Genomic DNA, 12,792 nt, shown 5'->3' with positions numbered 1-12,792 from the left:
GGCTCGTGGCGGGTAGTTATCGCCTCGGCTGGCACCTTTCCTCAGTCACTGCCAGAGCCCGCTCGTTGCCCGCTGTCGGGAGGGGCGGGAGACACCCCCCCCCACGTCGGGATGGGAACGCTCCGTGAGGCGTCGGTGCGACGAGGGGAGGGCGCTCCCTGCCGCTCCCGGAAGCTGCCTCAGACGGGGAGACGTGTCGCTGCGGTGTTGCCGGCGCTGCCATGGCGGAGCTGAGCCGGCTGGAGCAGCTGGAGCGGCGTGTGCGGGAGCTGGAGGAGGAACTGGCTCGGGAGAAGGGCGGGGGGCGGGCGCCGCGGGCCCGCATCGAGAGCATGAGCCCGGAGGTGACGGACTCCAACCCCTACAGGTGCGGCCGGGGGCGAGGGGGGCAGAGCGGCCTTGGGTAACGGGGAGAGGGCCGGGACTGAGGGGGGCAGAGGGGGACTTGGGTTATGGGGAGGGGGCCGGGACTGAGGGGGGCAGAGGGGCGCTGGGTTATGGGGAGGGGGCCGGGACTGAGGGGGGCAGAGGGGCGCTAGGTTATGGGGAGGGGGCCGGGACTGAGGGGGGCAGAGGGGTGCTGGGTTATGGGGAGAGTGCCAGGGGCTGAGTCGGGGTGTAGGGGATGGGGAAGGGGGAGGGGGAGAGATGGGGGGTGTCAGGCGTGGGTTTGAATTGTGGGTCTGGGTAAAGGGGAAATGATGTGTGGAGATGGGCTAGGCCGGGTAGAGGACTAAAGGCTGGGGCTGGGTGTGTTGAGGAGGGTGTCACAGCAATGCTGAAGGCTGGTGCTCTGTGGGCAGGAGGGGAGAGATACTCTCCAATTTTCCACCTGACTGGGCTGGCAGGGTGTACATCAGGGTTACTTTGTATTAGCTTGCTTTAAGTACAAAGAGAGAGAGCGAGAGGAAACTGAGTTTTTCAGCTAAGTTGCCGATAAATGGGACCAGTGTTGGTGTTACATGAGGTCTTATTCTAATTCCTCTAAATTACCTATTTTAGAAGTTGGTTTAGGGAAGTCTTGAGCATCTGGCACCCCTTCTAATGCTTAGAGATTCTGGAAATCTGATACGGTTTTTTTTTCAGGATTAATTGCTTTAATACAAGCTGATACTTGTACTTTCATTGATACTTTTAATGAAAAATGCAATAGCAGGATAAAATGTTACTCTAAAATTCTTCCAGTTATCCTCACAACCTGATACTTGCTTTTTTTTTTTTTTTTAATGTTTTGTTGAAGTTAATCTAATCAAATTTCAAATTGATCAGAAAACAGTGGAAGAGTCCTCACTGACCTGCTGCCATATGGTTCATTAAAGAAAAAAAGCATAGGCTTTCATTCTATAAATCAGGGATTTGTTTATGAAACTAACTATGGGGCCTCCTGATTTCATTGACATTACTCACACCAACTGAGTAAGTATGTGAATTTCAGCAGGTTTAGTACTCCATTACTTTTGCTAATAAAAAAAGTATCTACTATCTCATTTAGACTGTATCTAGCTGGCAATCACAACTGCAGTGAAAACAGGAGGCTTCGCTTTGGTGCTTGGTGGGGTTATATTTAAGCAAAAGTGATTTTAAATATCTGAAAAGCAAAATTACTATTGGAAACGTAGAGAGTATTTTCTGTATAAAGTTCCTGTTTTTCTTTGTAGTCGCTTGATGGCGTTAAAAAGAATGGGAATTGTCAAAGACTATGAGGTAGGGTTCTATCTGCCTTAAAACAGCCTTACATTTTTTTTCTGAGGACCACTTTTGATATATTGATCTGTATTTTATTTTTTTCTACAGAAAATCCGTTCCTTTACAGTTGCAGTAGTAGGTGTAGGTGGAGTTGGCAGTGTGACTGCCGAAATGTTGACAAGGTGTGGCATTGGTAAGGTAATGAGAGTTTTCTTCTTTTACTACTTTATAGAAGATGGACCAATCGTCTTCATAAGACTTAGATTCCATTTCATTCCATTGATTTTTCCCAAATTAAAAAGTATTAGGAAGAAAGCACTCAAGAATGGTACTTGTGTAAACATCACAAATGAAGAGTCTGTATTTTTCTTATGCTAGTAAAATTGATTTACTTAGGGCTTAATCCTGTATCCTGTGGATGACTCTTGTTTGGATGCTTGTCTTGTCCATGTCCTTATATGAGCCCATCTATCTAACCGTCATACTGCATTATTTCAAAAGGAAAACCAAATAAAGAAAAAGGAGGGGGTAACTTGCAAAAAAGGTTAAGACTTTTGTTATGATAACAAGTTGATATTCATGAAATTGAAATACAGTAGATGTCAAACAAACATCAGATCCTCATGTGGCAGACAGAGCTAAAAATTTAGCAGCAGTTAAAAATAATTTGATGTGTGTGTAGATAACCTAAGGAGTTAATATAACATGATTTTTATTTAAAGAAGGGATTTTGGTAATAGCTTGGGTGTTTGTATTTCCAGGCAAAGCCTGACTATTTGCTCTTGGAACTTTAAGAAGTTTCTTAATACAGAGTTTTTTATTGCAAAGTTTATTCCCCTTTCCTCTGAAGGAGCATTTCCTGAAGACCAGCATCTTAGGCATAGAAAAGGAGATTGGACAGTTGATTCAGAATTTATAATAATCAACATGTCCACGTATTATGTAGGTATATTAAGTGAATTGTTTTTGAAGAACTACATGCTAAGTCATGTGAAAGAAATGACACGTTTCTAGTTAATGCCATAACAACAAGTAGGAATGTGATAACAGAGGTGATGGTGTTCGTGTAGATAATCATAGAAAAGTTTAGGTTGGAAGGGATCTTAAAGATCATCTACTTATAGAATCATAGAATGGTTTGGGTTGGAAGGGACCTTAAATATCATCGAGTTCCAACCCCTTGTCATGGGCAGGGACACCTCCCACTAGACCAGGTTGCTCAAATGGGGCATCCACAGCTTCTCTGGGCAACCTCTTCCAGTGTCTCACCACCCTCACAGTAAAGAATTTCTTTCTAATATCTGATCTAAATCTCCCCTCTTTCAGTTTAAAACTGCTACCCCTTGTCCTATCACTGCACTCCCTGGTAAAGAGTCCCTCCCCACCTTTCCCGTAGACCTACTTTAGGTAGTGGAAGCTCTCTGTTGAATATTCTTAGTTTAGATCAAATGAACAGATTGCTTTTTATTAAGAGTGCTTTTCATGACTTAATGAATCAGTTCTTGGCGAATGGCAGTTAGAATTCAGTACCAACTTAAAGTGCTGGTACCTTTTGTATGCAAACTGAATTGGACGGTGTGGGGGTTGTTTGGTTGGGGTTTTTTGTTGTTGGTTTTAGAATGAGTTTTTTTGTTTAAAATGGCTTGCCATAGCCTTTGGAGGTTCACATATGCTAATACAATCTTTATTGTAGCTGATTCTGTTTGACTATGACAAAGTGGAATTGGCAAACATGAACAGACTCTTCTTCCAACCTCACCAAGCTGGATTAAGTAAAGTGCAAGCAGCAGAGCATACTTTGAGGTATAACTTATCAAGTGGGTATCAAAATGTATTTGCAGGATGCTGCTCCAGAAAACCGATGTTTCACTGTTAATTGCTTGCAAAGTAGCAATTTGGAAATTTACGTGTAAAATAGTTGTGGGAAGGGTTGATACTTTAAGGATATTTTTGTACTGGCCAAAACCTTAATGTGAATCTACTTTTTAAGTATAGCTAATTTTGCTCAGAAGTTCGGTATAAACTATGCCACTTCAATATGTTGTGGGTTTTTTTTCTCATCTGAATTCCTAACAAATAAAGGTGTATTCCAGACTTCAGACTGGAAAGTTAAGACTGTTGCAACACCTGTGAACTTAGGGAGTAGAATGCAAGTTATCATGGTATTTATTAATCTTTACTCATATTATTTCCTCCATAAGGAATATTAATCCAGATGTTCAATTTGAAGTACATAACTACAACATCACAACACTGGACAACTTTGAACACTTCATGGATAGAATAAGGTAAAATCTCTCAACAAAAGCATATCACTAACTTCTGCTGATGTGTGGTTCTGTACAGCCTCACATTTTTATTGTTGGGTTTTTTTTCAATTTAACAACTTCCACTTGAAGATCAGTGAGAGATGTGTATATATGAAGACATTTCTGCCTAGACCTTTTCTCTAGAGTTAGCATTTATTTCTGCTGTTACATAGTTATATTTTATGTTAGTGCATCTTTAGGTTTCCAACCAATTCTGCAGGTCTTACAGGATTTTCCCATTTTAGAAAACAGATCAGATCATATTTTGACTCCTCTGGAGTAGTTTTAGGTATGCTTTATTGAGCAAAGAAAGAAAATAGTTATTAGTGGATCTCACAGAGAAGTTCTGAAATAACTTTTCCCATTTGCAGTTATGTTGTACAAAGATACAATTCTCCAATACTTTGTGCTGTGAGTCTATACCATATGAAACTTCTTTTAATCTAAAATGCCCATGTATTTAAATCCCAGCTTCAGCATGCTATTGTTTCTGCTGTAGAGCTAAGATGGTAGTTGTATCCCGTTCTGCATTTGCACAAGTTTTGTTAGGAATACACTTCCCATGTGCTTCTGTACTCTAAAGAAGCATGTTCATTGCCGTGTTGGTGTTTTATCCTGCCACCAATTACATGCCAACTTCTGATACTTATTTCAGTAATGGTGCGCTAGAGGAAGGGAAGCCTGTTGATCTCGTTCTAAGCTGCGTGGACAACTTTGAAGCTCGCATGGCAATTAACACGGTAAGGCCATCTAAGGCATGGGCTTACGGAGGTTGATTTTCTCCTATAATTTTTGTTAGGAATTACACACGCTAGAGAAAAGACAGGAACTTACTGAGAATCTTCTAAGAAAGTTCATCCTTGATTTAAGGAAACAGAATCTGAGCTTTTACCCCGTTCTTGTAAAACACATCTTATGTGTATAAATATAACTGTAGACTTTTAAGTTACTAATGGTTAGTAAAAAAGTTAGGTGTTGTAAATTCTCTCTGTATTTCCAGATTATCCTGTTTACATAAAGGTATTATCAAAGCCTGGCATGTTGAATCTTACAAACTTTTAAAAGACTGTGTATAGCTAATTGTATACTTCATATGACTTTTTGTATACTAAAACTGTCTTCTTAAGGCTGCGTACGTAAATCAAACTGATCTTCTTTATAGTAGCAACAAATGTAGGGTACATTCCAAGTGCATGTTTTCTGTTATCCATCAGCTAACTTGATCTGCAAATTGCATGCACGGGGTACACAGAGACACTGTATCCATGCCATGAGAAGTGGCTTGTGCAACTGGATTCTGTAATGTGCCCCTAACAGCTGGATTGCTAATGCCTGTATTTGTTCAAAAGTCTCAGGTTGTCATGAGGACAATTTTTAACTCGTTCTTTGGTTTGCCCTCTGATAAACAATCTCTATTCTACCTTTTCATGTTCTTTTTTCTGATTGTAGCCTTTTTGCCTTAAAGCAGGAAGATCGATGTCTTTAATCACTCTCAATTTACAACGTTTATTTTTCTCCGGTTTACTTCTGCAGTGCTGATGTGTGTGTTTCTGTGTTTATAAGGCTTGCAATGAACTTGGACAAATATGGATGGAATCTGGAGTGAGTGAAAATGCAGTGTCAGGACATATACAGCTGATCATACCTGGTGAATCGGCTTGTTTTGCGGTATGCAGTGCTCTGCTGAATTGTTCATTTGTCTTTCTTTTGAAGTGGGATGGGAAATACGAAGATTAGCTTGTTACGGTTTTTTAACACTTTTTTTTAAACTGAATTTCTTTACTTCCCCCCTAGTGTGCTCCTCCGCTTGTAGTTGCTGCAAATATCGATGAGAAAACATTAAAACGAGAAGGAGTTTGTGCAGCTAGTCTTCCTACAACTATGGGTGTTGTGGCAGGAATTCTCGTACAAAATGTTCTGAAGTAAGTGACTGAGTTGTTGCTGTTCAATGTACAGCACCATAAGAGAAAGAAACCTGAAGGAACACTTCATAATGATGGGTCTGGTTCTTTTTATATGTTTGCGGCCTGTTTCGTAAAGGTATCTGCATCATTGGATAGGGTTGAAGTAGACACTGCTTGAATCACTGGTGTGTTTACTTTGGAGCTGCTGTTTTTAACAGAGCTTTTCAGGGGTAAGGAAGAGTCTTCAGAGTTTTCCTAAGAATTTCTCCTACTGCATACACACACACACCTTTTTTCGCCCCCTTAGTCATGCATTTAAACATGCTCCCATCTGACATTAAATTATACACAAAAACGTTACAGAGCTGACTTGTCTTTGAATTTTGTACATGGAAAAAGAATCATTTCCATTGCAGTGTTTGTATTCCAAACACCTGAGGTGAATTAAAAATGGTTATATAGCAATATGACATGTGACATATTAAAATATGACTCCAACTGCTAAAAGCACTTCATGTATCAACAAAGAAAAATTTTGAGCAACTTTGTACTCGGTTTCAAAACGATACACTGTCTTTTACAAGCGTCTTTGAGAATAGGATCCTATTTAGCCTATTTTTAGCCTTAGCTTGGTTTTGTCAGTTATCCAAAAATTTGGAGTTACAAAGAATAAAAGTCCTGTTTGCAAGTGTGCCTAGAGACAACAAAGCTCCATTTTCAGCTGTGCAGAGGGAGGTATTATATAGAATTGCATAGCAACAGGTGTTCTTCTTTAATGAACAATGCAAACATTGCAGCTTCATTTGAATCTTTATTTTCATTGCCAATCTGACCCTATAGTAATGATGATTAAACTCTTTCTGATTAGCTGTTGAAAACTTTCCCATTGTAATACAGGGCACCTGAGTGTTTCAAGCAATAGATTAAGGCACAGGAGAAAACTGCTTACACACTAGTCTAAACATACTTTTTTCTGAGACTGTAGCTGACTCATTCTCACACACTTACACCACGAGAGGACCGGGTTCTACACTGATGCGGTTATGCTGTGTTCAGGTGATTACAGCTTATTTTAAGGCAATTAGAGTAACTCTTTACAACTCAGTAGTGTGAAAGTGTATTCTAAAAGTTCTTTGAGGAAAAACTATTCCTTGAGCAACTGGGTTTTTCGGTTTGCACCTGTATATAAGAGCCTGCTTTCTCTGTTTGTGCTTCTAGATATCTGTTAAATTTTGGTACTGTGAGTTATTATCTTGGTTACAATGCGATGCAGGATTTCTTTCCAACTATGTCCATGAAGCCAAATCCACAATGTAGTGACCAAAATTGCAGAAAACAGCAAGAAAATTATAAGGTAAAATGTTTTGGGTTTCTTTTTTTTTTTTTTCCTTTCTTAAAGTCTTAAGAACACAGCAAGCTACAGCTCTGTAGTAAAAGAAAACTTGAGTTTCCAGCAGCCTTGTCTTCAGGTGGTTACAGGTGTTTCTAAAATACAGAACTTCAAGTTATCCTAAAGCCAAGGGTAGACAGAATGGCTTGCATTGAGTTAGATAATATTTTATTTCTGCAGTAATTGCTCGAGCTCTCTGGCACTCATATTTTTGATTGTTAATGGGTTAGGATTTTTTGAACGTGCAGGTATTTGGCCTTTTTATGCCTAACAAAGTTCTAAATGGTGACTGCATATCTTAAAAGAACCGTGACTGTTAGATTTGATCTTCTTTGCTGTTGTTGAAAACTGGACATATATTATGTTTTTAATTTTTTTATATTATGGTGGGGGGTTTTTGTGTGTGTTTTTCCTTCAGAAAAAAGAAGCCGCAAGACCAAAAGAAGAAGTAATTGAACAGGAAGAAGAAATAGTACACGAAGACAATGACTGGGGTAAGTAATCAACTGGAGACAGAAAGGTGTTCCCGGTACTGAGATTCAACGGAAGTCTTTGTCTTGGGTGAACACATTGTAGAGGCATAGGGAGGGTTTTCACAGGTTTTGACAGTAATGTTACCACAACTTGATGATGTATTTTTAGTGTAATGTGCAGGTTTTAGGCTCAAAATGTAAGCGCATTTGAATAAAGAACTTTCACAGAAGATGGTCTGAAAATATGAAATCAAAAATCAAATATGAAAGATGTGAGAAGGTGTATTCACTGTGTGTTTCTTCTAAATACATAACTAAAGAGCATTTGTCACTTCCATAACCACTGTGCTAAAGTATCCCATGGAGTTTTATATTCCTCTGAGGGCTTTAAGTTAGAAGGAATTTTCTTAAGGAATGGTAAGCACGTTTTATATAACCCTTTCAAGAATGGATATGTACATTCTATCTATTACATGATACAGAAAATAATCTTAGTTTACCCTTGGGAGAAGTGTCCTCATGATGAGATTTAAATGGTTAGGACAAGGAAGTCCTATAGGAGAGGTGTCATTCTTGTCCATAAATTACCTGTATAGAATCATTTCATATATTATAAAGGGAAAATATTTTTTATCAATAATGGAATTAAGTAGTTGAAATCAAAGTTCTTTATATTTTTTTTTTCTATTCCAGAAAAGTAACTGCAGTTTTCCTCTTACTGTGATAACATAGTGATTAAAGAACTTTTTCTTCTAATGTTTAATGGAGTTCTTGATTCCTTTTAATGCAAAGGTATCGAATTAGTATCAGAAATTTCAGAAGATGAGCTGAAGGCTGCTTCTGGCCCAGTACCTGAACTTCCCGAGGGAATTACTGTAGCATATACTATCCCAAACAAGGTAATATATTTATTCTTTATGAATTTTTGAAATACATGTTGTAGATTAAATTTGTAAGACCAGCTAGTTTGGTTACCCTTTAAAACTAAAATAAAATTCCATCTTGAACGATTCCACTAAGACTCTACCTCAGTACATCCCATTGGTGCCTTCTATGGTGCAGTTTTGTGTTTGTATGAAATGTATTTCCTTAAGTATGGATGCTAGTGTGAATGTAGTTTTAAAGTGATAGGACTGAATGTATTTGGGGGATGGGCAGGTGAGGCAAAACAAGTATGAATTTCTCAGTTGATATTTTGGTGACTAATAAATTTTTATCATATTTATCTTGTAAAAGCTGTATGTAGTCAAAGAGCAATTAGTACATCTGGGGAACACAGAATCTGTACGTATTGCAGCCAGAACATTCTAACCCCTAGTCAGAATAGTTTACAATTTAAGCTTCTAATCACTTAGGCCTAATCTGGGAATTGTGTGCTTGGTTCTAGGGAAAACGGTGTGGTGTAATTGCAATAAAGCTTATTTGTGTAGGGGTTTTTTGTTTTGTTTTGTTTTGTTGGGTTTTTTTGGTTTGTTTGTTTGTTTTTTGGTTTTGGGGTTTTTTTTGGTTTTTTTTCTATTTTTATTGCCAACCTTTTCTTCCTGCTCTTAATAGGAAGAGAGTCTGATAACTGAGGAAACGGTGGCAGAGTCTGAAGAAAGCCTAGAAGAACTCATGGCCAAAATGAGAAACATGTAGCAAACCAAATATAAAGTAGAACTTTTAGGAATTTGGATTGACATTGAATTTTGAGAAAACAAGACTACTTATCTTTACATTTCTGATGAAATGGAACTGTTACGGGGACAGGACGGAAACTGAATTACCTTGTTTATGTTCTGATGTCTAGTCATGTCTTTAACATATGAAGTTGTGCTACCGTAAGTTTTGATGTCTCAGCATTGCTAGTATCCAGATGGTCAGTAGAAAATAAAAGGAGACGGATAAACTAACAAAAGCAGGCATAGCATATCACATGCAATATCATGTGATGAGAACAGTACATAGTATAGAACAAGTGAAAGATGAAATCTGCTGGAGCAGATTCAACAGGTCAAAGGCAGATGATGGTGCCTCACTCATTGCTGCTCCTGATTTTCCATGTGCTTGTACTCGTCATTGTTCGCTGGTCTCTGTAAATTCTTGGCATGGATCATGCTGTGGTTACTTTTTCTGAGTAAACAGAACATTTCAGCCTTTTCATCCGCCTTAAATATCTCTGCAATGGATTTATCTTATTTTTTTTAAGCTTCCCTGGTTTTATCCATGTTTAACTACTGCTTGTTCTTAAATAGTTGCCTGTATGTTTTGTGTGTGATAATGATTTGAGTATGTTGCAACAAGGCAAAGTCTTTTGTTAGTAGATAATCACACTAGGAGACCAGATATTAGCTGTCACTGTTTCAGTTGGCAGATGCTTTTCATGACAAAGTCTCTTAAGAATTACCAGCAACAGTGGAAAGGAGATTTTGTCTCTCTCTCCAAAAATCTGAATATTACAGTTTTGTTGGTTATTAAAAGTTTAGCTGTAGTTCTGATCCCTCCCCATCATACAGGGAATGTTAAGGAATATACTTTATCTGAGTTTGCGTAGGAAATCTTCTGAAATTTTATGCTCTGAACTTTGTTTCGTGTTGCAGCTATCTTCAGTGGAGTAGCTGAGCTATTGAATTTGTCTTTTAAGTAATGCTAGTACAGTCATATTACGTTTTTAAATTATCATGTGTTAAACTGACCTGTAAATGTACACAACCTGTATTGCCAGTACCCTGCAGAACTAGGAGCATAAATTTCAAATATTTTAACTGCTGTGGGTGTCTGATGCAGAACTTGATTGTTACTTAGATTTGGCTTAGAAGAATGTAAATTTCAGCCTTTGCAGTATAATACAAATATTTCCAGCTCGGGCTGTTCAAAGAACCTCTCCACAGCATGATGCAGCCAACACAGACCCAGCTAGTAATGGTCGTGGCAGCATCCCATCCACATGTACAAACAGTAATATTGTGGAGGTGCTTCTTAGGGCAGCTGAATGCTTAGTTAAAAAAAATGTTTGATTTCTAAGCAACGGTTATAAACTTCAAAACCTGTTTCCTCCACAGCTGACACTAGATTATGTTCTTTACGTAGAAGTCATCTGTGAAGCTGGTGAGGGAGGTTTTGGGTGGGTTTTGTGTGCAGTGCATTATACTGTAAAAGGGAAGACTTTTTTTTTTTTTTGATTGAGTTCAGTTTTGGAGAAAACAGATTTTAGAAATGAACTGTAAAGAGGGAAAAGAAATAGAACAATGAGATAACTAAAAAAGTACATACTTTAATCTGTGTCACCAAGTCTACTTTAGCTCGATCCAAGTGTCAGTTTAAGTGTTTGTTACTTACGTTTCTTTGTGGCTTTACCTTTCTGTTGGGAACAATAAAAGTGAGGCACGCACCTGGCTCTGGAGATTCTGAGGCAAATGCTTGACTCATTTCTGCAACAGCTCCGTTAATCTTAACTCTGGCTGACGTGGCTGCTCTCACGTGATTGACAGCTTTACAAGAGGCAACTGTTTACCATTTTAGTTCTTGTACAGTTTTATGAGCACATTAATACACTTTTTTGTATGCCCACTTACAGAGCATGCAAAATGGTTCTCCTGTTACTTTCAGTCTTTCAACTTGTATACCCAAGAGGAATTTGAAATGATTAAATTAAGTGTATGTGCCAATGCTTAAAATTACTTAAAAGTAAGCTTTAAGGATAATTTTTTAATTAAAAAGACATTTACAATTATAATCTACTCTGACTATAAAACCTAATGGGAAATTTATGACTTCTTTTGTTATGAACTAACAAATTAAAGCGTATTGCAGTGGTTTAGTCCAGCTTTGTTTCTTTGGCAATCTTATAAAAGAAGCTTTCAGTGTTTATAGTGTATCAATCATGAATGTTATGGAGATGTTGGTGTTCCAACTGTATGATTAAATCTCCATTGAAACTGCTGACACTCTCTTTTCAGGTGGAATTTTTGTACACAGAAGTATTACTTGTTATACGCCAGATACACAAATTACTTTTTATAATGTCCATGAAGTACATGTTTTAAGAGTACTATGACTACAGCTGGAGGAGGTTATGGGCAACAAGTGGCCTGCAAGACCCTCCACTATTACTCAAGATCCTGTTTTACTGCCTGTAGATAATGGCTTTTTCTTTAGGTTGGTAGGGTAAGCTGTTGTTTCCTCACCATCTTTGCTAATGGAGAATGGATGGTTGGGATCAGCTACTTTTCGGTTTTTTTCTTCTGAAAGCAACCATGCAACCTAGGAAAAAGTTGGAGCAAAATGCCTCAAGGGAACAACAGTAACAATTCAGAATTGGAAACCACTAAATGGGGAAAGTCTGATACAACACTGAAGGTCTAAAAAGTAGCTTCTTATTTAGCTAGCAAGATTAAGGAAAACCATTTAGGAGAGCGAGATGTATCATGATACACGTTCCAATTGGAGGTGACAAGCGAGACCAGACATTTGATAATTCATAACACAGGCTTTAGAGGAGGGAATTAACAGGTCTGAGAAGAGTAGGCAACAAACACATACAAGCTGAGAAGGGTGAGGGGTTTGGGGTTTTGTTTATTTGTTGTGGAGGTTTTGTTTGTTTGTTTGTTTTTCCTTTGTTTCACTCCTCTCCTTACTTGGCAACAGTCCTGTAAAGAAACTTTCAAATTTTCACAATTTTTCAAGGTGTCCGGAATATAGTGGGAAAAGTCTCTTTGATTAAAAACCCATTTTCTGAAGTAAGAGAAAAATATACAGAGACCTATAAAAGTGTCAATTCTTTTTGCTGTATTGTAACACCTTTTAATTCCTTTTCAACTAAATTTTATTCTCACACAACCCAAATTTGGTTTCTATTTGTTCTATCAGTTTTATATACTGTTTCTTTTGCCAAGTTACAGCCTTACCAAAATATTAAATTCCTTCCAACCAGAACAAGGGCTGAAAGGGGTTATAGCTGCTCTAAAAAGGAAAAAATACTGTGGAGGTGTTTGAGGTAAAGGCCATTTGCATTTTTCAAACTGGATCAAATAAATATTTACATCAGCTAC

The 12,792-nt window shown here is 38.3% G+C and overlaps 1 protein-coding gene across 1 annotated transcript; it reads left to right on the top strand.

The window, feature by feature from the left end:
- The first annotated feature begins 166 nt into the window (after nucleotides 1-166).
- On the top strand, nucleotides 167-11,683 carry UBA5 (ubiquitin like modifier activating enzyme 5). The gene is made up of 12 exons (XM_074150164.1): nucleotides 167-367; nucleotides 1,659-1,704; nucleotides 1,795-1,884; nucleotides 3,380-3,489; nucleotides 3,888-3,974; nucleotides 4,651-4,735; nucleotides 5,559-5,663; nucleotides 5,790-5,917; nucleotides 7,118-7,253; nucleotides 7,708-7,783; nucleotides 8,555-8,661; nucleotides 9,317-11,683. The coding sequence occupies exons 1-12, from the start codon at nucleotides 222-224 to the stop codon at nucleotides 9,398-9,400; spliced, it is 1,200 nt and encodes a 399-aa protein (XP_074006265.1). The 5' UTR covers nucleotides 167-221; the 3' UTR covers nucleotides 9,401-11,683.
- Nucleotides 11,684-12,792: the final 1,109 nt, after the last annotated feature.

Source organism: Numenius arquata, chromosome 7 (assembly GCF_964106895.1).
Source record: "Numenius arquata chromosome 7, bNumArq3.hap1.1, whole genome shotgun sequence".
Taxonomy (NCBI): domain Eukaryota; kingdom Metazoa; phylum Chordata; class Aves; order Charadriiformes; family Scolopacidae; genus Numenius; species Numenius arquata.
This window is presented reverse-complemented; position numbering and strand designations above follow the sequence as displayed.

Excerpts from the sequence above, each read along its gene's own strand:
- UBA5 (XM_074150164.1), top strand. The coding sequence starts at position 222 with ATGGCGGAGCTGAGCCGGCTGGAGCAGCTGGAGCGGCGTGTGCGGGAG. Across the intron at positions 1,705-1,794 it reads GAATTGTCAAAGACTATGAG|AAAATCCGTTCCTTTACAGT; the intron begins GTAGGGTTCTAT and ends TTTTTTCTACAG. Across the intron at positions 7,254-7,707 it reads AACAGCAAGAAAATTATAAG|AAAAAAGAAGCCGCAAGACC; the intron begins GTAAAATGTTTT and ends TTTTTCCTTCAG.